Source organism: Elephas maximus, chromosome 11, assembly GCF_024166365.1.
Source record: "Elephas maximus indicus isolate mEleMax1 chromosome 11, mEleMax1 primary haplotype, whole genome shotgun sequence".
Taxonomy (NCBI): domain Eukaryota; kingdom Metazoa; phylum Chordata; class Mammalia; order Proboscidea; family Elephantidae; genus Elephas; species Elephas maximus.
Genome location: NC_064829.1, coordinates 56,415,876 through 56,441,633, shown reverse-complemented (window position 1 = coordinate 56,441,633; position 25,758 = coordinate 56,415,876). Strand labels below are relative to the sequence as shown.

Sequence of the window (25,758 nt, the reverse complement as noted above, 5' to 3'; positions counted from 1 at the left end):
GTCAGGACAACTTTCATCAGTTAAGTTTGCCATTTTATATCGCTGTTGTTCGTGGTTCCCCAAAACAATTACAATAGTAACATCAAAGATCACTGATCACAGATCACCATAACAGATATAATAATAATAATGAAAACGTTTGAAATATTGCGAGAACTACCAAAATGTGACAGACAGACATGAAGTAAGCACATGCTATTGGAAAAATGGCCGCCGATAGACTTGCCCAATGCAGGATTCCCACAAATCTTCAATTTGTAAAAAAAAAAAAAACCTGCAAAGCACAATAAAGCTTAGGATAATAAAACAAGGTATGCTTGTAGATAATGTTTTCCTTCAGGAAGACTCACTTTTTTCTTTCTCTGGAGGAGTTGAGTTGAATGGATGATTCGTTGCTTTAGTTGATGTCCTATCACCTCAGGTTTCAGGGAGGTTCAGCCCCCTACCTCATCAGGGCTTTCAGACAGGAGTATGGCAAGACTGCAGGATATCTCACTGGCCTCCAGCCCTGCCCCAAATTTTGTGTGCTACCACATACTCAGCTCAAGATCGTGGGTTAGAATTGGCTAGTGAAGCGGACCAGCACTCTGCTTGGGGCTCCTCAGATTCTAATTGTCCCCGTGTGGCTATTAACATTATAGTGTGTGTCCTGACTTGGCATGTGCTCCTGATGATGAAAGTGGTTACCACTCTGCTTATTGAGGAAGAGCTCATCCTTCTCTGTAAATTAGTTTATTTATACTTAATCTGTATCTGCAACTCTTTAGTAGCTATAGCTTTAAAGAAACGTTTTTTAGTTTATCTGGTATTTTCTTAATTGTTATTCAGTATTAAGGCCTTTACCAATCCATAAGTGAAACCCTATGAGTTCTTTTAAAGAAAAAAAAAAAGGAAAGCAGCTTTTTCTTTCATTATGAATAGAATTCATGCTCATAGAAAATTTGGAAATGTATTGCACATAGTAAAGGAAAATGATCATGTATATTTCTTAAGCTGGATTTTTGTACACGTTTATTCCATTCTTTTGCAGATTCTTTTATAGAACATATAATACATAATGCCACATCCTTTTTTTTTTTTTTGGCATAACCTCATATTTCTGCCATTATTCTATGCCAAATGAAAAACTAAGAAGTACCGTAGTTCTCTGTAAGTAGTGCATGCCTTTTGTGTATGTTTGCTGGCCGTGCCCTTCGCCCACAAGGCACCCTCACAAACACCACCTCACCAGTCCTCTTCCACATGTTGCTGCAAAAAATATTAGCATAGCGCACTTCTGAAAATGCCTCATAGGGGAATGGGACATGGCTAGCAAACAGATGCAGAAGGCATGCGTTATTTGTGTAAAAATACTGTATTTTACAGATAAAATTATGATACAACATTTTGAGTTACACAAGAAATGGATATTCATTATAAAAACAGAACAGTTAGGTAAAGGAGAAAAATTAAAGCATCACATGTAATTATATCCGTTAGCAACAATTGTACTTTTAATTTGAGAATCTTCCGCATTTACCAAACCTAGTATTTTTTTTTTTTGGGTGAGTATTGCAATGCACATCATAGAAAAAATAGCTAAAAAGTGGCAGAAGAATTCCCACCTAGCATTTCAGACTCTAGAGAACCTATCTATTCTTGACTTCTACCCTAGACTGCCTCCGGCTGGTTTCAGATGACAGCTAGAAACGGGTGCTTTGGAGATAGATCTCTGAGGTAGGACTCGATTGGTGATTAGATAGGAGAAAGGTTGAAGGGGTAACCCAGCATGAGTCTCAGTTTCCTGGGAGGTTTGTGAAAGCAGTTGGTTTGTACTGAGTAAATTAGATATTGTAAGTCATATATTTAAAGCCGTTTTGGTTATACAAACAAGAAAACAGCAGATATTCTTAGTCCCTGAGGATTATCACTATAATGTGAAAGCAAAGGAGATAAAGTTAAATGATTTTGAGGCCTTTAACTTTACTGTACTTTTACTATATGTACATTTTCAAAGCATAAAAGTCTTTCTGTTTTTTTTTTTTTTTCATTTGAATGATGTTTATTTCTGATTGGGTTAGCATGCCGAAACTTACAGGGCAGTATGTTTCTTTACTATTAATTTTGCTTAGGAAATTTTAATTAGTTTTAATATTCTCTCAGAAAATAACAAAATAAACCTTAAACACGTAACTCATCTGAAATTAAAATGAATTCCATTTGGAGCAAACACTTAAATGTAAAAAATGAAACCCTATAATTTTTAGGACATGACATTAAAGATTTTTTTCGTAATTTGAAGTAAGAAATATGTAAAACAGAAAATTGCAGGATAAAAGGTTGATAAATTTGAATAAATAATATTTAAAATGTTACCTGGAAAGGTAAAAACCAAGAAACTGGGGAAAATATTTGCAAGTGGATGACAACTCTAATAATTTCTATATTGAAAAATGCTTATAAACCCAGGGGAAAAAGACAATTTATAGAAAGATGGACAAAAGGAACACAACTGCACTATTTACAACAAAAACAGTAGGAGTTGCCACTGTAAACCTATCAAGTTCACAAAAATCAGCCTATTTGATAGTACATGCAGTGATGATGCAAAGAAACACTAAGCTGTGGGTGGAACTAAACATTTCTGGAAGGTACGCTGGCACATATAAGAATTTAACGCCCACAGTTTTTTTTTTTTTTGTATGTGTGTGTGCTTTAAGTGAAAGTATACAAATCAAGTAAGTCTCTCATACAAAAACTTAAATACACCTTGCTGTGTACTCCTTAGGAAACCCTGGTGGCGTAGTGGTTAAGTGCTACGGCTGCTATCCAAAGGGTCGGCAGTTCGAATCCTCCAGGCACTCATTAGAAACTCCATGGGGCAGTTCTACCCTGTCCTGTAGGGTCTCTATCAGTCGGTATCGACTCGACGGCACTGGGTTTGCCTTTTTTTTTTTTTTTTTAATGTACTCCTAGTTGCCCTCCCCCAAATGAGACTGCACACTCCTCCTATCCATCCTGTATTCCCCGTGTCCATTCAGCTAGCTCCTGTCCCCCTCTGCCTTCTCATCTCACCTGCAGACAGGAGGTGCCCACATAGTCTTATGTGTGCACTTGAGCCAAGAAGCTCACTCCTCACCAGTATCATTTTTTATCTTGTACTCCAGTCCAATTCCTGTCTGAAGAGTTGGCTTTGGGAATGGTTCCAGTCTTGGGCTAACAGAAGGCCCAGGGACCATGATGTCTGGGGTCCTTCTGGTCTCACTCAGACCATTAAGTCTGATCTTTTTACGAGAATTTGAGGTCTGCATCCCTTTGTTCTCCTGCTCCCTCAAGGGTTCTCTGTTGTGCTCCCTGCCAGGGCAGTCATCGGTTGTGGCCAGGCACCATCTAGTTCTTCTGGTCTCAGGCTGATGTAGTCTCTGGTTTATGTGGCCCTTTCTGCCTCTTGGGCTCTTGATTACCTTGTGTCCTTGGTGTTCTTCATTCTCCTTTGCTCCGGGTGGTTAGAGACCAATTGATGCATCTTAGGTGGCCGCTTGCTAGCGTTTAAGACCCCAGATGCCACTCACCAAAGTGGGTTGCAGAATATTTTCTTAATTTTGTTGTGCCAGTTGACCTAGATGTCCCCTGAAACTGTGGTCCCCAGACCCCCACCTCTGCTACTCTGGCCTTCGAAGTGTTCGGTTGTATTCAGGAAACTCCAGTTCTGCAGACCTCTCCTGTATTGTGCTCACAGTCTTTTTCTCTTTGAAAAATACATCCTACGAATATATGTGAACTTGTGTCCGGAAGGAAACCCTGGTGGTGTAGTGGTTAAGTACTACAGCTGCTAACCAAAAGAATTAAACATGTTTTCTAAAGGTTTTGTTACTTAATAGTTTAAATTTTATATATGATTATAATGGACTTTTGTAACCTACAATTCAAATTTTTGTCATAATTCAACTGAATTCCTGTTAGTCGAAATTAATGAATTGTGACTGTACTGGCTTTCTGGTCACTTCTGATAAGTATTTAATAGAGGAGTAAACAGTTTAAAAATATGAATATTTTGAGTTGAAAGATGAATAATTGGGCAGTTCCCTCCATTTCATATGGTAGCTTTGTTTATTTTGTATCTATTTCAGGAAATAGCACAGAATTTTAGTGCATTGTTCCAAATATATTTTGCGCCTTTCTTAGTTGTACCTGTTGTGACTTGCCAATAGATTTTTCAATCTGAGGAGCAAAAAAATAACATAAAGAACTTAATTGTGCTGTGGAAGATTGTTCTCTCTTCTAAAAAATAATTATCACCTATTCTCTATTTCTGTTTTATCTGTGTACCTGGGGGCTGCAATTTCACCTTTGTTGCCTGTTATTTTGTGTCATGATTATAATGGTGTGTGTCTTCTGTATCTGTGGTTGTTTGCACTATTTCTTAGCTGATGTATTTGTGCTCTCTCCTCCCTTATTTTCCTGATTAGATTAGCCTGTTTATCTAAAACTTGAAGGAGTGGAAAAATTTTTAAGAAAATAAAATTTCCCAAAACAGACTCCAGAAGATAGCTATCTTAACAGTTAACTTTCATCACATAAAAAGTCCCCCCCCCCCCCGCATGGTATACAATGAAAATTATGACTAAGCAGTCATAGGACAGATGACCAAACATCTGCAGCTTCTACCGTGAAAGGACTAGTATCTTAATATATAAAGAGCCTTTTACAAATCAGTTAAAGATCAATACCACAATAGAAAAATGAGCAAAGGAACAGACTCTTCTCAGAAAGGAAATGCAATGTGAACACATGTAAAGCTGCTCAGTCTCACCTGTAAGATACAAATTAAGACTTGTTATTGAGAAATCGTGATTTGCCCCATCAACAGTAACACCATGAGCATCCTTGCACCATTTATGTTACTGGAAATGTAAATTGACATAACCTCTATGGATGACAGTTTTTACAAAATCTATCAAAATTGCAGATGCACTAACTCTAATCTGGCAGTTCCTATTTCAGGAATTTATCCTTCAAATATGCTTGAAAGTTTACGAAATTTGCATGGTTAGGCAGTATAATCTTGTTTCTTACAGCAAAAGATCAGGAAGAGCCTGAATATCCATCAATATGGAGTCATAATATGCTATATTGTGTGATGATAATAGGCAGTTGTAAAATAAACAAGAAACATGTCAAAATGAAGTCTCTGATAGAATAAGTGATATAAAAGCAAACTTCAAAACAGTGTGCTGCCTTTTCTTTATAACAAAGGGGCATAGAACAGAAATGTGTTTCTTGTATGGTTCATGGAATATTTCTGAAAAAGTATGTAAGAAACTGGCAATATCAGTTGCCCCTTGGAGAGGAACTGGGTAGCTAGAAACCAGGGCTGTTCATAAAAAAAAAAAAAACCCAGTGCTCATACCCTTTATATATTGAAGCCCCCAAAATTAAACTAAAAGCAGTTGTGTATTTTGAATTCTTGGGATTTAGATTAGCTGTTTACTCATCGTGATAATTATAATCAGATACAACCAATTTTACTATTTGGTTAGAAGTTTCGGAAATACGTCAACATCTATGATGAAGTTGAATCCTTCTGTTTCAGGATCTCCAGCGGAGCTGTCTCCTACCACTCTTTCCCCCGTTAATCATAGCTTGGGTAAGTTGGCAGATACTTTTCTCAGGCTTTTTATTACTGTGTTATGTACTTGATAAAATATCCCTTAAATTCTATGAGGCAGTTCTCCTCTGTCCTTTAGGGTCACTATGAGCCAGAATCGACTCGATGTCAATGAGTTTAGTTTTGGTTTTGGTAATTATTTTTGAATATATGAGAGGAATTTCAGTGAATATCAAGTAATTGTTCAAATAGTTTAAATCAGCACTTTTTCAAAAAGATGCTGATAGTGTAAATACAGCTAAAACTTTTCTACTGGCACATATAAGAGTAAGAAACTAATAATAGTCTTTTCATCTATGAAAGTCATGTTCTTTATTCATGGAAAATTTTTGACCTATCATGGCTATATTTTTATAGGTATGTTCATTTTATGATACATTTTGTAATAACAATTATTTTAGATATGTACTGTATTTTTACACAAATAACGTGTACCTTCTGTTTGCCAACCCTGCCCTCCTCCCCCCACCAGAGGTATTTTTGTAAGCGTGCTATGCTAATTTTTTTACAGCAACATGTAAAAAAAATTGGCATTCCAAAACTAAAACAGTTCCCAAAGCCAATTTTTCAGACAAAGATTAGCCTGCACTATAAGACGTTAAATGCTAACTTGTGAAGAGTGTGCTTCTTAGCTCAGGTAGATACGTGAGACTAAATGGGCAGCTTCTGTCCGGAGGTGAGGTGAGAAGACAAAGGGGCAGGAGCTGGTTGAATGGACGAGGGAAATACAGGGTGAAAAGGAGGAGTGTGCTGTCTCATTATAGGAAGAGCAACTAGGGCCACATAACTGTGTGTATAAATTTTTATATGAGAAACTAACTTGAACCGTAAACTTTTACTTAAATCACAATAAAAAAAAATTTTTTTTTTTTAATTGGCATAGGGGCACTTATGAAAATACCTTGGAGTGGGGGTCACCGCTGGCGTAGTTGGCAAACAAATGTAGAAGCCGTGCATTCTGTGTGTAAAAATGCAGTATGTATGTGTGTATAAATGTAGATGTATATGTACATATACAGATATATCACACAAGTATATATTTATGTCTTATGGGAGGTATGCATATGTTAGTGTGACTATATATATGTACTGTGTATATATATGTTTTTGTAGTTTATTCTTGGCTGCCCTTTTACCTCGTTATTTCACAATTTTTCTTTAAATTGCACACATTTGAAATTTATTCTAAACAGCTGTTGATTTTTTTTTCTTTTATGACATTCCTTAAGGTGCATTTTAGTCAATAATTATAGAAATTAAATACACATTATCCTGGTTTTCCCATGATGTATATAAACTGGATTCCATTTTCTGTTTCCACCTGTAAACTCTTTCTGTTTTATTATTTCCTGGTTCTTATGTATGTGTGTGCTTTCTATTTTTGTAACTGGGGTAACTCACTGAGAATCTCATGTTAAAATAGATGTCAAAAATGTGTCATTTTTGTGTCCTTTTATTATGACATAAAATTTTTAATTCTCATAGCTTTTGACTAATATTTTAAACTGAATTCTTTGCTCCACGTTTATTCCACTTTATCATATCAGAAAACAGCTTTATTATGCAATTTAGAAACACAAAGTAGTTGGTTGGTTTACTTTTCCTATGGTTATCTTATTTTTGAACAGAATCTAGACTAAAATTACTGGTAGAACAAATGATCCAACTTAAAGTCTAGAGAAGATGTTTGAAGATTGAATGACTTAATGAGATGGGGGAAATTGGGAAAGTTAAATCTGGTATGATCTGTGGACACTGGGAGTCCGTGCTATAGATGTTTTATTAGCTTGGTGTGCTGCTCTCAGTGTAGGCTGGCGTAGAGTGTGTGAAGGTAATGATATTTTGTCTATTCTTGGCTTGACTTGTTCACACAGCATTTTTTACTTGTATGTTTTGTTTTCAGATTTGCAGCCAGTTACTTACTCAGAACCTGCGTTTTGGTGTTCAATAGCATATTATGAATTAAACCAGAGGGTTGGAGAGACCTTCCATGCCTCACAGCCCTCGCTCACTGTAGATGGCTTTACAGACCCATCCAATTCAGAAAGGTTCTGCTTAGGTTTACTCTCCAATGTCAACCGAAACGCTACAGTAGAAATGACAAGAAGGCATATAGGTATGTTTTGTTGTTGTTTTTTTTTTTCCCCTTGTGTGAGTCAAAAATTGATCTGGACTGCTACATATTTTCTACTAGGTATTATTAGCTAATTCTTTTTTCATTTCTAAAACCAATGCCATACACTCAAAACGTGGGCGTTATGCGGGATACCACATCAAGAGATTTTGCACAAGAAATCCAAGCTTTCTATCAGCTGAAATATCATCTTTGTACATTTAAGTGCATAGGCTTCACTGCTTTTAGATTCTTCAGTCCCCAAATTTTTACTTTCGACCTATGTTTATTTGGCACCCTTGATACTGGGAAGCCCTTCAGTAAATGTATGTTAAAATAACTTTGTCTTGTTGACTCTTTATCATTCATAAAATGGCCATCTTCAGATTTTGAAGTGAAAATTTTAACAAATCATAATTTTTTTTCCAGCTTGTTCACATCTCTTGGGTTTTTTTCCTCTTTGGTTAGTTCATGTATTAAATCTGGTAACATTAATCTGAGGCAGGGTATCTAACACAAGAATTACCATTTAATCTCGTTTAAAATAAAATTCAAAGGATCTCAAAATGTGGTTTGGGGTCCTAGGAGCCCCAGAAGCCCTTTCAGGGGATTTGTGAGGTCAGAACTATTTTCACAGTGTTACTAAGATATTATTTGCCTTTTCCACTCTCATTTTCTTACGAGTGGAAAGTGAAGTTTCCCAGAGGCTACATGAAATGATTTTCAAGAGATTAAGTATAGTAGCTGATTAAGTAAGAATTCAGCTCTCTTCTGGTAAGCCAGACAGACATTGAAGAGATTTTCAGAAATACAAAACATTGTCATTCTTCTTACAAGTTTTTTTTTTTTTTTTTGAAAAATATAGTTATTTTCCATAAGCATGTTATTTATGTTAACACGTCATGGGCTTATTATTTTTATTTTAAAATGAGTAAATAATTCTTTAATATCAGTTTTAATATCTAATATGATAAATATCCATGGATGAAATCCAGATAAAATTTCTTGGAGATTTTCAGGAAATTTTTAACGGTAATTTGCTTTTGTTGCCCTTTAACCATCATCTTGTGTGAGAAATGATGCTGATTATTAAGGACTGGTTGTGATACTGAAAAATACCAATGAGTAGGTCAAGTTACTTAGCTCCATGTGGAATTTCTCAAATCTTGCTTGTTGTATAAATTTTGGAAAATATTGTTCAAGTACCCAGGAGTCATTGTAGGTGAGAGAGGTTTCTGAATATCCTCCCCTACTTTATCTAAAGCAGCTCTGGCTTTTTTCTGTTTTTAAAATTCAGGTTCGTCATAAAATTTTGTTTTGGTGGAAGGTTTCTTCTACCCTAGCCACTTCCCCCTGTAAAACTTTTGATGGGTGTAATTGTTAGATCATTCCTTTATGTATGATTTCTAGTTTACTGGATTTTTTTGATCAAAGAATGTAGTCTGCAGAATCTCTGCTCTTTGAATTTAATGGCTTTTTGATCCCAAGTACATGATTGTTTTGTAAGTCCCCCATAGTCATAAGAGAACAAGGTTCCAGGTTCTTCATCACCTATTAAATCTGGATTATTGGTTGTTTTATTAGTTTTCTTTTACTATGTAACAAACTACCAGAAACATAGCCCGTTAAAACAACACAGATTTATTATCTCACAGCCTCTGTGGGTCAGGAGTCTAGGCATGAGTTTTCTCCTCAGGGTCTCACAAGGATGAAATCAAAGTGTCAGCTGACCTGCATCTCCTCTGGGGCTTGGAGTTTACTCCAGGCTTACATGGTTAAGGCAGAATTCACTTTCTTGTGGTCGTAGGACTGAGGTCCTCATTTCCTAGCTGACTGTCAACCAGAGGCTGCCCTCAGCCCTAGAAGCCACATGTGCCCCTCCATCTTCAAAGCTAGCAGCAGAGAACCCCTCTCGGGTTGAATCCTCTTGCTCACGCTTTGAATCACTTTCACAAGGAATTGCCCAACCAGTCCCTTTGAAGGGATCGCCTGATTAAGTCAGGCTTTCGGAAGATAATCGTCCATTCCTAAGGTCAGCTGACATAGAACCTTTATTTCATCTGCAGAATCTCTTAGCAGCAGTGTTTGGTAGAATATCTGAGAGGCGTGGATACCATGAGGTGGGACCACACATGCCTTCATAGAATTCTACCTATCATAGTCGGTTTCTTAAAATTCTTCTCTTTTTTTTTTTTTTCATGTAATTGATCTGTCAAATTCTGAAAGAAGTATATTAAAATCTCCCAATATAGTTTTTCCTTATCTAATTTAGGGATTTGTTTACCCCCATATGTATTTTAAAAAGGGCAAATGGAACTCTTGGTGTTTGTATTATCTTTTTTCTCAACCATAGCCATATCTTTAAGGAAATACTGTTTATTGTATGAAGACACATTTATCTGTACTTTAGTTATGAATTCCTTTAAAATTAACTCAATTTATTTTACTTATTTTTAAAATAATATGTAATTTGTATGAACTTCTATTATCTCCTTCAATCTAAATGAATGTACCAACAGATGGCTACAATTATAAATAATATAAATGACAGTTTTTTCTGGGTAGAGGGATTTTGGTTTTTTTTTTTTAATTTTATTATCCTTGTACGTTTCTACATTGTTTAAATACTTTGGATAAGCATCTGTTTCTACAAATCAATAAAATCATCGTTAAAAGGTACTTGGAAAAATATACAGGAATATATTTCAAAGCTAGACTTCAGAAAAGCAGAGATGTGAAAAGGTCGTGGAAATGCCGTAGTTAGTCTTTAACATTCTCCCAGAAGACTCTTCCAAAATCACACTGAAATAATAATGTTAAAAAACTAACCCCTTATGTGTTCTGTTTTAGGAAGAGGCGTGCGCTTATATTACATAGGTGGGGAAGTTTTTGCTGAGTGCCTAAGTGACAGTGCAATCTTTGTGCAGAGCCCCAATTGTAATCAGAGATACGGCTGGCACCCTGCAACAGTGTGTAAGATTCCACCAGGTATGGACGCAGCAATGTAAATAAACATACCATATCAACTTGCTTAGTTTTTCTAGTTGCTAATAATTTTAGGAATCAGGAGATGACTTGCATGCTCTTATTCCAGTATCTGTAGCCCTTTTAAAATTATTTTATAGTAATGATACTCTTTTTACAGTTTCTTCTACTTTTTTTAATCATAGGCTGTAATCTCAAGATCTTCAACAATCAGGAATTTGCTGCCCTTCTGGCTCAGTCTGTTAATCAGGGTTTTGAAGCCGTGTACCAGCTAACTAGAATGTGCACCATAAGAATGAGTTTTGTGAAAGGATGGGGAGCAGAATACCGGTAAGAAATACTTACTCAACTCTTTGCATCTTCTGGAGTTCACTCATACCTGTTATCATTGAGTCTGTTTATATAAAATAATGAAAGAAAATTAGGGGCCTTTAGTTACAAAGCTATTTGAGTGACTGTTGTAAAATACTGTGCTGTTATTATAGGAGATATGATTAAAATGTACAGCTGTGCATTTTAATATGCAGTGTGTTAAATACCGTTGTTGTTAGGTGCCATTGAGTCAGTTCTGACTCGTAGCGACTCCATGTACCACAGAACGAAACACTGCCAGTCCTGCACCATCCTTATAGTTGTTAATGCTTGAGCCCATTGTTGCAGCCACTGTGTCAGTCCATCTCGTTGAGGGTCTTCCTCTTTTCCGCTGACCCTGTACTTTACTGAGCATGATGTCTTTCTCCAGGGACTGATCCCTCCTGACAACATGTCCAAAGTATGTAAGACGCAGTCTCGCCATCCTTGCTTCTAAGGACCATTCTGGTTGTACTTCTTCCAAGACAGATTTGTTCGTTCCACTGGGTGCTCCCTGGAAACCATATGGGACAGTTCTTCTGTGTCCTGTAGGATTGCTATGAGTCGGAATTGACTCCACGGCAATGGGTTTGATTTTCCTTCATGTGTCTGTCAGTTTGTTATACTGTGGGGGCTTGCATGTTGCTGTGATGCTGGAAGCTATGCCACCGGTACTCGGATACCATCAGGGTCACCCATGGAGGATAGGTTTCAGCTGAGCTTCCAGACTTAAGACAGACTAGGAAGAAGGACCTCGCAGGCTACTGCTGAAAAGAAATAGTCTGTGAAAACCTTATGAATAGCAGCGGAACACTATTAAATACCATAAAGGGGTATATTTGAAGGGTTACGTCAATTCATAAGAGAGACATTTTTATTTGATGCTCAGGTTCTAAAAGATGGATAGGATTCCCGTAGGCATAGATACGGGAGGTTTGGGAGTGATAATCCTCCCAGCTCAGTTTGCCAAAATATAGGAAGTAGGTAAGAATAAGGCTGGACAAGGAAACTGAGACTAGTTGCATATCAGATTAAGAGGTGGAACTTCATTCATTAGCATTAGGGGGTACGTGCTATGTGCCAGGACTGTGCTGTTTTAAATGCTGTATCTCATGCCTTTCAACAAGACTAGGAATACTGTTATCTTTTTCTATATAAGATTGAAAAACATGAAATTGTCATCTTTGTAGGTAAAAAATGGTCCAGACTAGTACCTGTTTGGAAATAGGCTTAGAAAAGTTTGATAATTTGCCCAAGGTTACCCTGTAGGTGGTAGAGACGGGACTGGAAAAAAGGTCTTCTTAACTCTTCTTCTCTAGAGATAGTAGTAACAACTATGTAATTCAGTTTTACAACAACAAATTTGGCATTATTGTGTAAGATAGACTAGGCTATTTCTAAATTAAACAACAGATTGGATTCCTCACTAAAGAAAGAGAAGACTTCTTTAACTTATTAAAAAGTAGAACTATAAGTAAAATACTTTCTCCAACTCAAATTGCTTACACTATGAATGTTTAAGAAGATGTTTGTGTAATAGCATTGCAGTTTCACCCAACAGTTTGGGTCCTTCAAAATTTATTTCATGTGATTTGGACTTGATTCCCTATCTTAGACAAGTGTCGTGGGACATATGACTTGAGTTGGTGAGGTATGAGTTCTCCTGGTTGAATACGTTTATAAAAATGTGTTTTTATACCCTACAGCGAAGGCTTGGTACTATTTTGTTCAAGTTATATTGGTAGAATAATTTATTTTGTGATCCTGTTGTAGCTCTTCTTTGTTCTAATCATTTCCCTTTTGAGGTGTATTACTAACTTTAATGAATGCTGAATGCTTTTTTTCCCTTTGGACTTGAGTTGACCTGAGTTGGTATTAAAATTAGATTCAAATAGTACTATCCAATATTGAGTTTTAAGTCAGCCCCCCCCCTTTTTCAAAAGGTTACACTGTTGCAAAACATGGTAGGAATACAGTGGAGTTAAAGAGGGACTACACAGGACAGGAGGAACTCTGTGTGTATCTATAGGTCTCCTGCTATGAACAGTTGTAATTGGTGGAGAGAGATACTGCCCTTCATTCAGTGTGGACAGATGCTACCATTCTTAATCTCAGAGATGAATCTGTAACCATGAGAAGCAGTAATACACAGTATGTTTTTATGAGTATTTGGAGTCAGGTATATTGGACTTTGGATAATAATCTTGTCTAACATAAATCAAAATAACATCTGATACCCATGAACTTTATGTCCTTAATGATGGTGGCGCTGAGAAAGTAGACCTACTGGTTAGCTTTCTAAAACTGTTTTTCAGTTGCCTTAATACCAATTTGAGTACCAGCATAAGTCAGGAAATGTATTATAATAACCAGGAAAGAGAGATGTGTGAAGAATTCATATTTAGCTGAGAAGTATGTCTGTGTTAAGTGAGCCAGTACCTGAAGTGAGTCAACAAGGTAAGGGGTTGGGTTGGTTATCCCTCGGGTGCAGGTCTGTGCCCAGATAAGAGTAGGAGCAACCTTCTTAAACTTACTCTTCTTCGGTGGCCTGAGTTAAGAGTTATTCCTGATAGTTAAACTAATCTAGTAATAATGATCTGAAAACAAACTGGGAAATATCCAGAATTCAGCAAATGGCAAAGTCAAAATTAAAAAAGATCTTGGTATGATTACTGAAGAAGGCATGGTCCAAGGGAGAGATAGACGGCAGGAAAAATTTTATGTGAAGAGCAAAACAAGTACAAGAATAGAGGGGAGATGAGAAAGGTTAGTCTTGTCTATACCTCGAGGATAATATGAGTCAACACGTGGAGTGTGCTAGTGCAGTTTTAAGCTGCATGAACAAAAATGTAGTCTCTAAATTGAAAGAAAGCTTAGGGTTTGTACAGGTCAGATTTCCTTTAGGACTGTTGTTTTATATTCCATATATTACATTTTAGGAATAGTTATATATCAGAATGTCTTAGTGTGGGTTCGTCTAGAAACAGACCTTGAGACAATGATTGAAGTGCTGGTAGTTTGTGTGGGAGATGCAGGAAACACTGGTAAGGAAGGAGGAAGTGGGGAAGTGAGGCAGGGAAGGTAGCCAATACCATTACTAAGCTATCCACTACAGTGGGTGGGTCATGGGAGCTTATTCCCTCAGGGAAGCTTTGGCAGATGGTGCAGAGCATACACAAATATCCCATCCAGCGGAAAAGTGAGCTGGGTAATGCCAATTCCTAGGTCACGAGTTGAGGGCTGCTCTTGGGATGTTAATTCCCTGGCACATCTAGCCTGCTATGCATGTGGGCAGAGCAAAGAAGATTCGAGGCACAGAAATTCAGATCTTTGCGATGGGAAGTTGGCTAGAGCACACAGAAAAATCTGAAGAGTGTATAAGCGGGGCACCAACACCATCTGCTACAGAAAACCACATCCTTTGAAATACAGTTTTAAAACATATTGGGCATGTGTTGCTTGGAAATGAAGAGTTAATAATGTCATTAACGTTCTCATGTTCGAAGGACTGTTACATTGAAGAAGCAAGCAGACTTACTGACTTAAATTCTCTATGGCAAATAAGACAACTGAAATCGGTATGTGGAAGTGACAGGATGTCATTGAACAATATGTGATTCTCAGAGAGAAGCCCATTTTTTTCAAGCAATAGAGGTGTTTATTAAAAGCCCAAATGATATTCCTAAAAGGAATGTTATTCATATCTTTGTGAGAGAAGGTTGGATTCTTACCACTCTGTTGATAATCGTTTCGCTTGGGTCAAAATTGTTTTGTTTTGGTATACTTTATCCGTATAGACTTCTGTTTCATTTAGACAGAATGTAGTTGACTAATAATAGTAAGTAAGGTGACCATATTTCCTGGTTTGCTAGGCATAGTCCTGGTTTACATCTCTTGTTCTGGCCTGATTTTTAATAGTGCCTGCATTCTCCCTGAAAAGTATCCTGTTTTGAATGGTAAATGATAAGGTAACCCTACAAATAAACTTAGGAGGCAGTAGTGGTTCGGTGGTAGAATTTCAGCTTCCACGTAGGAGACCCTGGGCTCGATTTCCAGCCAGTGTACTTCAAGCACAGCCACCACCTGTCTATCAGTAGAGGCTTATGTGTTGCTATGACGTTGTCTAGTTTTCAGCAGAGTTTCCAGACTAAGACAGACTAGGAAGGAAGGTCTGGCGATCTCCTTCCAAAAAATCAGCCAGTGAAAACTATGGATCACAATGATCCAATTCTGTTGTGCACGGGGTCATCATGAGTTAGGGACCGACTTGACAGCAGCTAACAACAACAAATAATTTTTAATTTTAGAGGCAAAGAATGTTTTTATAAATCTCTTTAAAAGAAAAAAAGTCACTGAAAGTACTTCGTGGATCAGACATTTTTCAAAATAATAACCAAATAATGCGAATTGAATGCTTGTTCAAATGAATTTAGGTTTTAGTGTATACAGCCTTTTAATTTTCCTAAGTTCTTAATGCATGTACCTAGACATAGCCATAAATTCTCTTAATTTCACAAACATTTTTTTGTATTCTTTGGAACAGAAGGCAGACAGTAACAAGTACTCCTTGCTGGATTGAACTTCATCTGAATGGACCTCTACAGTGGTTGGACAAAGTATTAACTCAGATGGGATCCCCTTCAGTGCGTTGCTCAAGCATGTCATAAAGCTTCATCACCAATCAAGTCCCATCAAAAGACTTAATGTAACAACTCTTCTGTCATAGTATTTGTGTATGGTCCCCATGGACTGTTTACTATCCAAAAATTCAAGAGAGAAAACAGCACTTGAGGTCTCATCAATTAAAGCACCTTGTGGAATCTGTTTCCTATATTCAAATATTAGATGGGAAAATTAGTGTCTAGAAATATCCTCCCATAAAGGAGGAAGAGAAGATTTTAAAGACTTAATGATGTCGTCTTGGGCATAAAACTGAGTGTCCCAAAGGTTTATTAATAACGGTAGTAGTTATGTGTACAGGGAATGTATCATGATCCAGTATCACAGTATTGTGCTGTTTATATACATTTTTAATTTGCATAAATTAGGTGTGTGTGTGTGCTGCTTCTTGTTTTAGGCAAGCCTTTATAATGTTACAGTACCTAATCTGTTACTCCCACTTCTCCGTTATTTTTGTGTGTCTTTTTTAATATATAATATATATCAAGATTTTCAAATTATCATTTAGAAGCAGATTTTCCTTGTAGAAAAACTAAATTTCCTGCCTTTTACCAAAAATAAACTAGTGGGGGAAGAAAAGTGGATTAACTTTTGAAATCCTTGACCTTAATGTGTTCAGTGGGGCTTAAATGTTCATTCTTTTTGCGTTTGTTTATTTACTGCTAAATCTCATTATGGAAACCATATTGAAAATCTTCCCAGTCCTCTTCTCCATTCCCACTTTTGTCCTAATACCAAAACGGCATAGCGTGACATCCATCACCAGTGATGGTCGCACTGGTACTGCCAGCACAGGCTGGTTCTGGGGTACAGTAGAAATTCATAGGGAGTAATTCTCCTTCCCCTACAACCAAATTTTACCAGCTAACAATTGACTTGTGTAAACCTTAGCAGTCTACTGATTTATTCTTACACCTCATAAAAAATGTGCAGGTGGCAGTATAATTACTTTGAGGGATATGCCCAATTATTACAGTGTATTTATCCTTTTTTAAGAAAGCCCATTGATAAATCTTTTTAGAAGGTATTTTAAAACATCTCAGCAGCAGACCTTGTGCTCTTTAATTGGAGTAGTTTCATTTGGTTTAGCTACCAGGTCGTATTAAGAAATGGACCTTTTGTAAATGTAATTGCTTCTGCAAAATACCTAGAGAAGTAATGCTGAGGTATGATCAGATAAGGGCCATCTGTTTTTAAAATATGTTGTATTCAGTTTATAAAATCTGTTATTTTACATAATTGTGAACTTAGAATTAAAAAGTTGGGGGAGAAGCCGCTTAAGCTTTTCAGCTTGTAATTATCTGCAGCCTGAGCTGGCCCTAAACCAGTTCATAACTGTCATCACCAACTGTATTTTGTACTCTGCAGTGAGAGGCGATCCCAGAAACTCTGTTGGTAGTCCATTATGCAGCAGATAATACTTATGTCTAATGCTAACCCATTGCAATTTACACTTTATTTTTTCTCGTTTTCATCTCAATAGAAATGGAAAATAACCACTCCTGACCCCCTTTTAGTAAATTTTCATATTTTGAAGATAGATACCTTTGGTACTTGTTCTTTGAAACCATACTCACTTGTCTATACAGTTGTCGTTTTCAATATTTTGAGCATTTTGGTTGTTTTCTATTGGATACTGCCCATTTTCCTGTATTTGTATGTACATGTATTTGTTCATATAAATTTGACATAGTGATTTTTTATTCATTGAAAAAATATTTATTGTTATATGCCAGGAACTTTCTCATTTTCTTAGCCTTTGGGAAAAGGTGAACAAGACAGTAGTGGCCCCTGCCTTTGCAGAGACAGCAGTTATTATAACCCTTAATCGTCTTATTTGTCTGTGAAGGAGATAGACAGGGTACTGTGATCAAGCATAACCGAGGGGATCCTTCAGATAGGAACATCGGAGAAGGCCACTCAAAGGAAGTGATACCTGAGCTAACACCTGACAGATGAGAAGGAGCAAGCTGTGTGAAGAGCCAGGAAAGAGAGGCCCTCCTGGCAAAGAGAACAGCATCAAATTCAAAGGCTCATTATAAAGGAAACCCACTTGTTGGGTATTAATGCTTTTTACAAAAACTTCTTCATAGATCCAACTTTGAGAATCAGAATGATTGTATCATTTATAATATGTTAAAGGTGGCCTTATTTTGTGATACACTACTTCATATGTCATTCTTAGTAATTTTTCTTCTTCCTGAAAACCTTGCTGGGAAAATTTGTCATCTGCACCAGGTCAATACCACTTAATTTATCAATCCCTTCTTTAAATCTGCCTTGGGCAGATGTTCACCATTGTAGTGATTGACTGCTTGCTGTCAGACTTCCTGCTGCCATCAGTGCATAACTACTTCTACTGTCAATCCTGTGCTTAGAGTGAGAGTCCCAGGCACTGCCACCGTCATACCTGCTGGAGGTACCCAGTGGAGCCTCTGCCTCTTCTTTGGAGGTTTTTACTTGAGAACTTGAAGTGTTGTTAGGAAACAGTTCTGAGAGCAGGGAACAACTCTGAAAGTAATACAAGGTCATGGCAGCTCTCACACGGATGACATTAAGTGAAACAGTGCCAACTCTGACATTTCAATGTGGAGCACATCTCTGTAGTTCCAGTGGGATTTTTCTGTATAATATGAGACTGGGACTCAACCCTTTGGAAACAGTTGTGGAGAGTTAACTTCATGGTGGTGATTACATTTGTGTGAATATGTTCATTTTCTTTTTAATGAGATTGCTGTTTTGCATTCTGTCTTGTCTACCATGGCCTAATTTTTGTCAATTCCCACCTGCCCGCCCCCGCCTCCCCTCTTTATGGGGTTGTTTTCATTCTGAATGATAGAGAATCCTTTCTGTTGAACTTTGTCTTTATTTAAACTAGCAGCGTTATTTAGAATTTATTCTCGACAGTACTGGTAATTTTCTCGATTTAGTGACATGAGAACTGAATGCCCATGCTTTCTATCACATTTCTAATATCACTGGTGGTTTTCAAAGTGGGTTTCATAGAGATAGCTTAGGGGTGGTGTAGTGGGTTGGAGACTGGTGTTCCCACAGACTGGTCTGACCAGTGACAGCTTCATTTTAATTCTGTATTGGAGTTCCACATAAGATTTCCTTTGAAAAAAGAGTTGCATTGCTTTTTTTTAAAAGAAGTTCGAAGTCTTTAAATTGGTTAAAATTAGGAAATATAGATTTAGGAGCCCTGGTGGTACAGTAGTTAAGCATTTCGCTGCTAACCAAAAGGTCAGCAGTTCAGATCCACCAGCCACTCCTTGGAAACCCTATGTAGCAGTTTTACTCTGTCCCATAGAGTTGCTATGAATCAGAACCGACTCTGCGGCACCTATTGACAACTAGATTTAGACCAACCTTTTGGAATACCACTGATTGTGCTGTTTTCTTATCCTACTTTAAAGAAATTTTCCTGACTAGGTTCGAACTATACCAGTAGGACATTTCAGTGAATCACGTGTTGTGATACACATTCAGTCAGTAAACATTTATTGATGCCTGTTCTTTACCCAGCCACTGTGATAGATGTTGAGTAATAAAAAGATGAATAGGATGTGGTTCTTACCCTCAAGCTGTGCTTTAATCTAGTGAGGGGAACTTTTATCTCTCAGGACCTATTGCTTTGCCAGAAGGAAATTGTCCTAATTTTTCTTGAAAGCTAAATGTACTTATTCTGTACTCTTAATTCTGTATTCTAAATACATATTTACAAATTGTTTAATATTTAGTTGTTTTTAAAACCTTAAGCCATACCCCGTTATGCTCCATTCATCTGTCCTTTTTAAACGTTGTCAGGTTTTCCTACTTTGTTAAAATTATTTTAAATTCACTTTTTGTGCTTTATTGTCATTTTTCATTAAGGCTAAGACTTTGATGATGAGAAACAAGCAGCCATCCCTTGTTAATTAAAATCAAAGAAAAGAGTTTCTCTACCTCTGCCAAAAGTTATCCAATTATACCTTTAAGATCTTTCTATATCTAAATGCTTGGAGGAATTATTCAGTGTTAGGGACCCTTCTGATCTGAGGATAAGGGTGGATATTACACAAGACAGTCTTCACCAGACTTAAACTCGGTCTTTATGTAGTCTAGCTAAGCAATCTGTGGACATGAGCAAAGAATGATCTTTTCTCTTACTCTGACCTAGACATACCAAACTCATTGCCCATTTTCTTTTCTTCATGTGCTTTACTTTGCTGAATTCTTTATATTCATCAACTAAATTTTATTCCTACCTTTCTGACAACAAGTATTCTAATGGCACTTGGTGGTTGCTTTCTCCCCTGCCAGCCATGTAGTCTCTGCACACATTAGAATGCTTCTCTCCTTTGACTTTTACTAATGACTAAAAGGAGGGTGCTCTTCATGCTGATTTCTTCACTGTGAATGTTGATGCTTTTCAGAAATGTCTCTGTGACTGGCAAATAGCACTAATCGTCAGATTCTATTTTAAATTATGGTTAGGATTATGAACTCTTTTGGCTGCAGCCAGTGATTTCCCTGTGCTATTAGCTCTATTTCTGTCTTGGGGCACATTCAATTGTTGTATTTTGTGCAGTCAAGAGTAATGATGGCAGTATGTGAGTCCCCAGAGGTAGTCAGCTACCTGCTATTGAGTTTATTGTGGATCTTCCTTTTCAGGCTTCCATGGCTCTCTTGTTTGTTGTTTGTGTGGGGGAATGAAGAGCAGCCTATCTCTTGGAGTGAAATTTCTGTGTTACGAGCATCTCAACCAGGAAATGTGAGCCATGATAGCCTTGATATTAAGAACTTGTCTAGTGTGTTCTCATAATTTCTTGAGTAGGAGCTGTTTTATCTTGCATAGTAGTATAGCTAATTTTAAATATAGCAGAACTGCCTCAAATCTTTTTAGTAGGAAATAAAGTATATAATGTGTATATGAATTTACATATTCATATATACTCACAGAAGAGCTAACAGTAGGGATCGTTTTAGCAATATTGAATCATTCAGTTGTTTAAATCCTTGACCTCAGTAAAATGTTCTTTTGCTTGCAGACATTTTCCTTTCATGGACAGACTATCAGAGTAATTTTGTTTTTGTTTTTTCATTTTGTTTCATTTTGCCAGAGTCCTAATTTGGCAGTTCAGTTATTGATAAGCCATTTTTAGGCAACTTGACAACTAAGAAGCATAACCAGAATTTGTTAACATCAAATAAAACTCTGCCAAATACCCCTCCACTAAATTATATATCCAGTGGTCCCTAACATGTTGCTGACGACTTGATTCTGACTCAGAGACCCTAAAGGACAGAGTAGAACTGCCCCATAGGGCTTTCAAGGAGCAGCTGGTAGATTCAAACTGCTGATCTTTTGGTTCACAGCTGAGTTCTTAGCCACTGCACCACTAGGGCTCCATTCAGTGGTTCCCGGAAGGTATTAATTTAGGATTAACTATTTTAGGGGTGAGGGGGATAATGTCAGATTGCTCCTCCCTTTATTTTCCACTCTGGTGTAAGATTGCTGTCTAGGAAGTATACTATCAAGTCAAGTTCTGTGTTTAAGGATAATCTGAAGGTGGTTCGGACCTGACTTGCTTAGCTACGGTCAACAGAAATGGATTTTCCAAGTTTCTTTGGGCCATCCCTGACTCACAGGGATCTGACCAGAGAACATTAACGCAAGTTAACTTCATGTCATTTGGTTGGCTGCCTTGAGATCCATAATGGATTGAAAATTTCACCGTTGCTTGAGATGTAAAGGCCCCTTGGAAGAATAATGCTCCTGCAGATGGGCGTGAGGAGGATTCATTAACTCTGCACAAAGGACTTGGAGATGGTTCTTGAAAATTTCAATGAAAGTTAACACTCCCCACCCTCCCAAAAAAACCCTTAGTTTTTCCAAATGTTGAGTTTGCTTTTCTGGGTGGGGATGGGGAAATACTTCCAATTTTTAGTTCTCAAAGATGGTAATTTATTGAACAAACAAATCCATCATATGTTGATTTAAGGACAAAAGTCAAGTTTTAGAATTATAAAAATATATATTTTCTAATTCACACCCAACTCTTCGCCTTTCTCCTTGTAACTTCAAAGTTGTTGGCTGTTTTACAGTGTTAGTCACTAGGTAACGTATGCCGTAATTCTAGTCCTGTATTAAGCGCTACCCTTTACAATGCTGTAGCGTAAAGTTGGTTCTCAGCATTTGTCTGTAGGTATTTTTTTTTTTTTATAGAAGTCTTAGTCATAGTCCAGTCTCTGTTCTTTCTCCCAAAGAGGTTTTCTCAGTAAGTCCCTAAGAAAATACCTGTTTGCCACTCTCATAGTTCACATTCTTGGTTTTTCAAGCAGAAAAAAATTAAAGAATAGGGTCCTTTCTGGTAAATATATGTACCTACTTAAAGAATGTACTTATTTTTTTATGTAAGTAATATTCGTAGAATAAATCGGAGAAATAATTACCACATTGGCAAGGTTAGCAAGTAGGCAACATGCATGAATTCTTTTTAACAACCCTGTATGTTGGCAAAACGTAAATCCAAATTGGCCATTTCTTAGACCAACTTTACCTCAGGCTTTATTTTTGTTTTTTTGACCCTAACCTTTTTGACATAAATGTCTGCATCTTTTTATTAGTGATAATGAAGCTCTGACATCAGCCATTTTTACAAAGAGCGTAAGACAAGAAACACTGTAGAGATTACAGTGAAAGTAGTTCTGCAGTTGTTGAACTAGAGCACAGCCTTGTAGGCAAAATAAAATGTTCTTATCAAAATACTCTTTTTTTTGCCATCTTTTCCCAAGGCCGAACTTTCTGGTGCAGCACAGTTAAAAGTAACATTATTCTGGGGCCTTTGTAATCCGAAGGAAATATCTCCAGCTGGCCGTCGTCTTCTCAATTTATGCAGCAAGGGTGTGGGAACTAGTTGACACAAGTCTTTTCACCTAAACGATATGAAAAGACGTACAAAACTGAATTATTCATGTAACCCAAAATCTGAGCACGATAACAGTAAAGTACTAACAACTAGTCAAAACCAGAAGAACCTCTAGCTGTATTATCAGACCAGTTCCCCTTTAGAGGATTTGTCTGGAAACAGGTTTGCCTTGAGAATTCCCAACTGTGCTTAAAATTGACACCTTTAAATAAGATATTTCTGGAGTTCTTAGCTCTTTATGTAAAAAGCTTAGAGGAACTATCCATTAGCAAGTGTCCTAAAAATATTTTTGGGCTGATGCCCTTGAAGGTGGTAGCCCTTATGCTCCTGAATATTCATGTTTTCCCTGTCAATGCTGGAAGAGGAATGAATGGTGTTCTTAGGGTGACCAGCTGCTTTGCTTTACTGGGTACCAAGGCGTTCCCTGGGTACAGGACTTTTCACTGCTAAACCCAGGGAAGTCCGAGGCACACCAGGAAGAGTTGATCACCTTAGGCGTTCTTGTGTTTAACCTTTATTCCCTTAACATTATAATAAAACCCAGTGCCATGGAGTCGATTCCGACTCACAGTGACCCTATAGTTGTAATAAAAAAAAAATTTTTTAGTTGTGATTAAATTTGGCTGCCGTGTGACTGTCAGCATTTCTGATACTTACTGGGATATGTGTCTCTTAGTCACATCCAATACTGTGTGGATGGAATCTGGATTTTTAACAAACAGCCAAAGGCACCAAAATGGTGGTGAGACTGACATTTAGAGATCAGGGACAGAAACCGGAGATTTAATGGAACAGAGAAGGAGGCAGCTAGATGGTTAAGTACTTCGGAGGCTGTGTCTATGTGTATATGTAACTACAAATCATGTGTCCTTAACAGGGTTAAATATAATCAGATATTTAAATCTTCCACAGTAAAAGACAGCTCGAGTGCTTTCTGGATTTCTTCTCTCTCAAGGGAAAGTAGGACCTCTGATGCTCTAGCCTCTAGTACATTTCCCAGACTATCTTGTTCAAGAAGCCAGAATGTGGTGTTCTGCTTCTTTTCAATGAATGTTGTATTGAAAGTACAAAATGCATCATCCCATAGCAGGTGAAGGAATTGAATGTCCTGGTGAGGACTGAACGGTTGCTTTCAGTCTTTATAGCTTCATACCACTAAGGTGCTTACCAACTAGAACACTGACCACATGAGGTGAGAGTTTTCTAGCGTGGGGTTGATTTTGTGATGCAGTATGGCGGTTGCAGAGTTTGTTGTGTTTTCCCTCTGGTAGTTCTCCTTGGCTCCGTTCTCTGTGCACTGTGATGTAGATGTGTTCTTCGTAAGCTTTAGTCCTACGACTGTCAAAAGTACGATGTGGTTCAGGTTTTTGTTTTTGTTTTTTTAATTAAAGAGCTGAGGCTTTATTGCAGCTGGTTTTCAAGTTAAAATATTGTGAAATGCTGATTTCCTTCCCCCCACCCACACCAAATATTTTAGTCTATTTAAAGTACAAAAGAAAATAGTTCTGCTTAAGAAAACATTGCCTAAACGTCCTGTGATTTCTGGTTGATTTTTATATATATTTGTGTGTGTCTGTACGTGCGTTCACTTTTTATCTTGTTTGCTCTCTATCTGTGTTAACAGTACTTTCACCATTGGAAGGTGAACTTTTTTCCTAGCATTAAAGAAATACCAATTGAGTTGTTTACCATGTTATTATGGGACTAGTTTTTAAGTGTTTTAATTGACTTAAATTGATCTTTTTTTTTTTTTTTTGTAGACGGGAATACATTTTAGTGTCCACACCCTGAATTATATGGAAACAAAAAATATGTTTGTCATGTGTATTTCACATATGGAAGTATGTCAAGAGCAACCTTTTCATATTTTTAATTTAGTGTTACAGAAAAAGTTTTGCCCACCCGCCTGGCAGGCAGACATACACTGCTTACTGTACCCCCCCACACACCCCGCAAGTGCTAGTAAGTTATGGATTTTAGTCAATTTCAGGGCTCATCTATGCGAAATCATTGATCTAGTATGTAAGATATGCTGTATGCAGAAACAAACTAGAAGGTGAAATCCACGTTTACTCTCAGAATGGAAATACATTCTTAACAAAAACAAATACTATTAAAAAAAAAAAGCCTTCATTGGAAAATATTAGGTAAGACTTAGTCTATTCATAATTATATCGCCAAGACGAAATAATTGAAAAACTTGAGAAGCTTCATAGATCAGCTAGCTGTGGATGAATCAGTATTTTCTTGGTTGGTAGACTGCTTTCTTCAGACTCTTAGTGTGCTGTAGTATGCACACAAGGGACCTCAAAGGCCGAAATACCCCGCCTGCTTGGCTTTGAATAGTCCAGGGCCTAGCATGGTTTCATTAATAGTTTTTATTGGGGAAAAACCAGTGTAATCAAATCCTACTTAAATTGCTGCACCGTACAATTACATAAAAAAACCTAAAAGGAACATTCCAGCAATTGCACTACAAAATCGCTTCAGTTGACAGATGATTAATGGAAATCCCTAATTGTCACCTCACTCTGGGAACGCTTCTTGCCGATGAGCCTGCTGTATTGACACTGGTTATCTACACCAGGAGCTTTTTGTAACAAGCCTAGTATCCTTACTTCCACATGTTCACAAGTGGTTGAAAAGTAGGAAAGAAGTGTATGGTAGATGTTTGGGCTTTCTGCCCATTCAGCATACTCATTTTTCTCCTTTGCTTCCAAATAGATCGAAACCCCCTTAGGAAGCAGGCATATTGCTATCAAACTCTGTTGTCCTCCAGGACAATCTTAAGCACCAGGTCTGTCCTAGAGTGAAGGTCAGTACATTAGCTACTCAAGAAGATATTTGCACTATACAGTTGCCTAGCTCCCTTCTTAACGGACTCATCAAAATACACAAGTGGAGCCCAGTCTGAAGGATCACAAGTTCACAAATACAGGAATCCAAAAGAGACAAAGTCATTGGCATACTCAACTATTCCCAGTCGCTGCCTATTACGTACTGAATAGGTACGTAAATATTTGTAGAATCAGTTTAACTGATGGTGAAGTTGTAAGAGAAAGCAAATTGCA

The 25,758-nt window shown here is 37.3% G+C and overlaps 1 protein-coding gene across 2 annotated transcripts in view; it reads left to right on the top strand.

Moving 5' to 3' along the window:
• SMAD2 (SMAD family member 2) overlaps positions 1-24,367 on the top strand; it is a 92,892-nt gene extending 68,525 nt beyond the window's left edge. For both annotated transcript variants that reach the window (XM_049899918.1, XM_049899917.1), the window contains 5 exons: positions 5,573-5,626; positions 7,551-7,763; positions 10,611-10,748; positions 10,931-11,075; positions 15,640-24,367. In XM_049899918.1, the coding sequence (XP_049755875.1) occupies positions 5,573-5,626; positions 7,551-7,763; positions 10,611-10,748; positions 10,931-11,075; positions 15,640-15,763 (674 nt within the window). In that variant the 3' untranslated portion in view covers positions 15,764-24,367. The remainder of the gene's footprint in view (positions 1-5,572; positions 5,627-7,550; positions 7,764-10,610; positions 10,749-10,930; positions 11,076-15,639) is intronic.
• Positions 24,368-25,758: the final 1,391 nt, after the last annotated feature.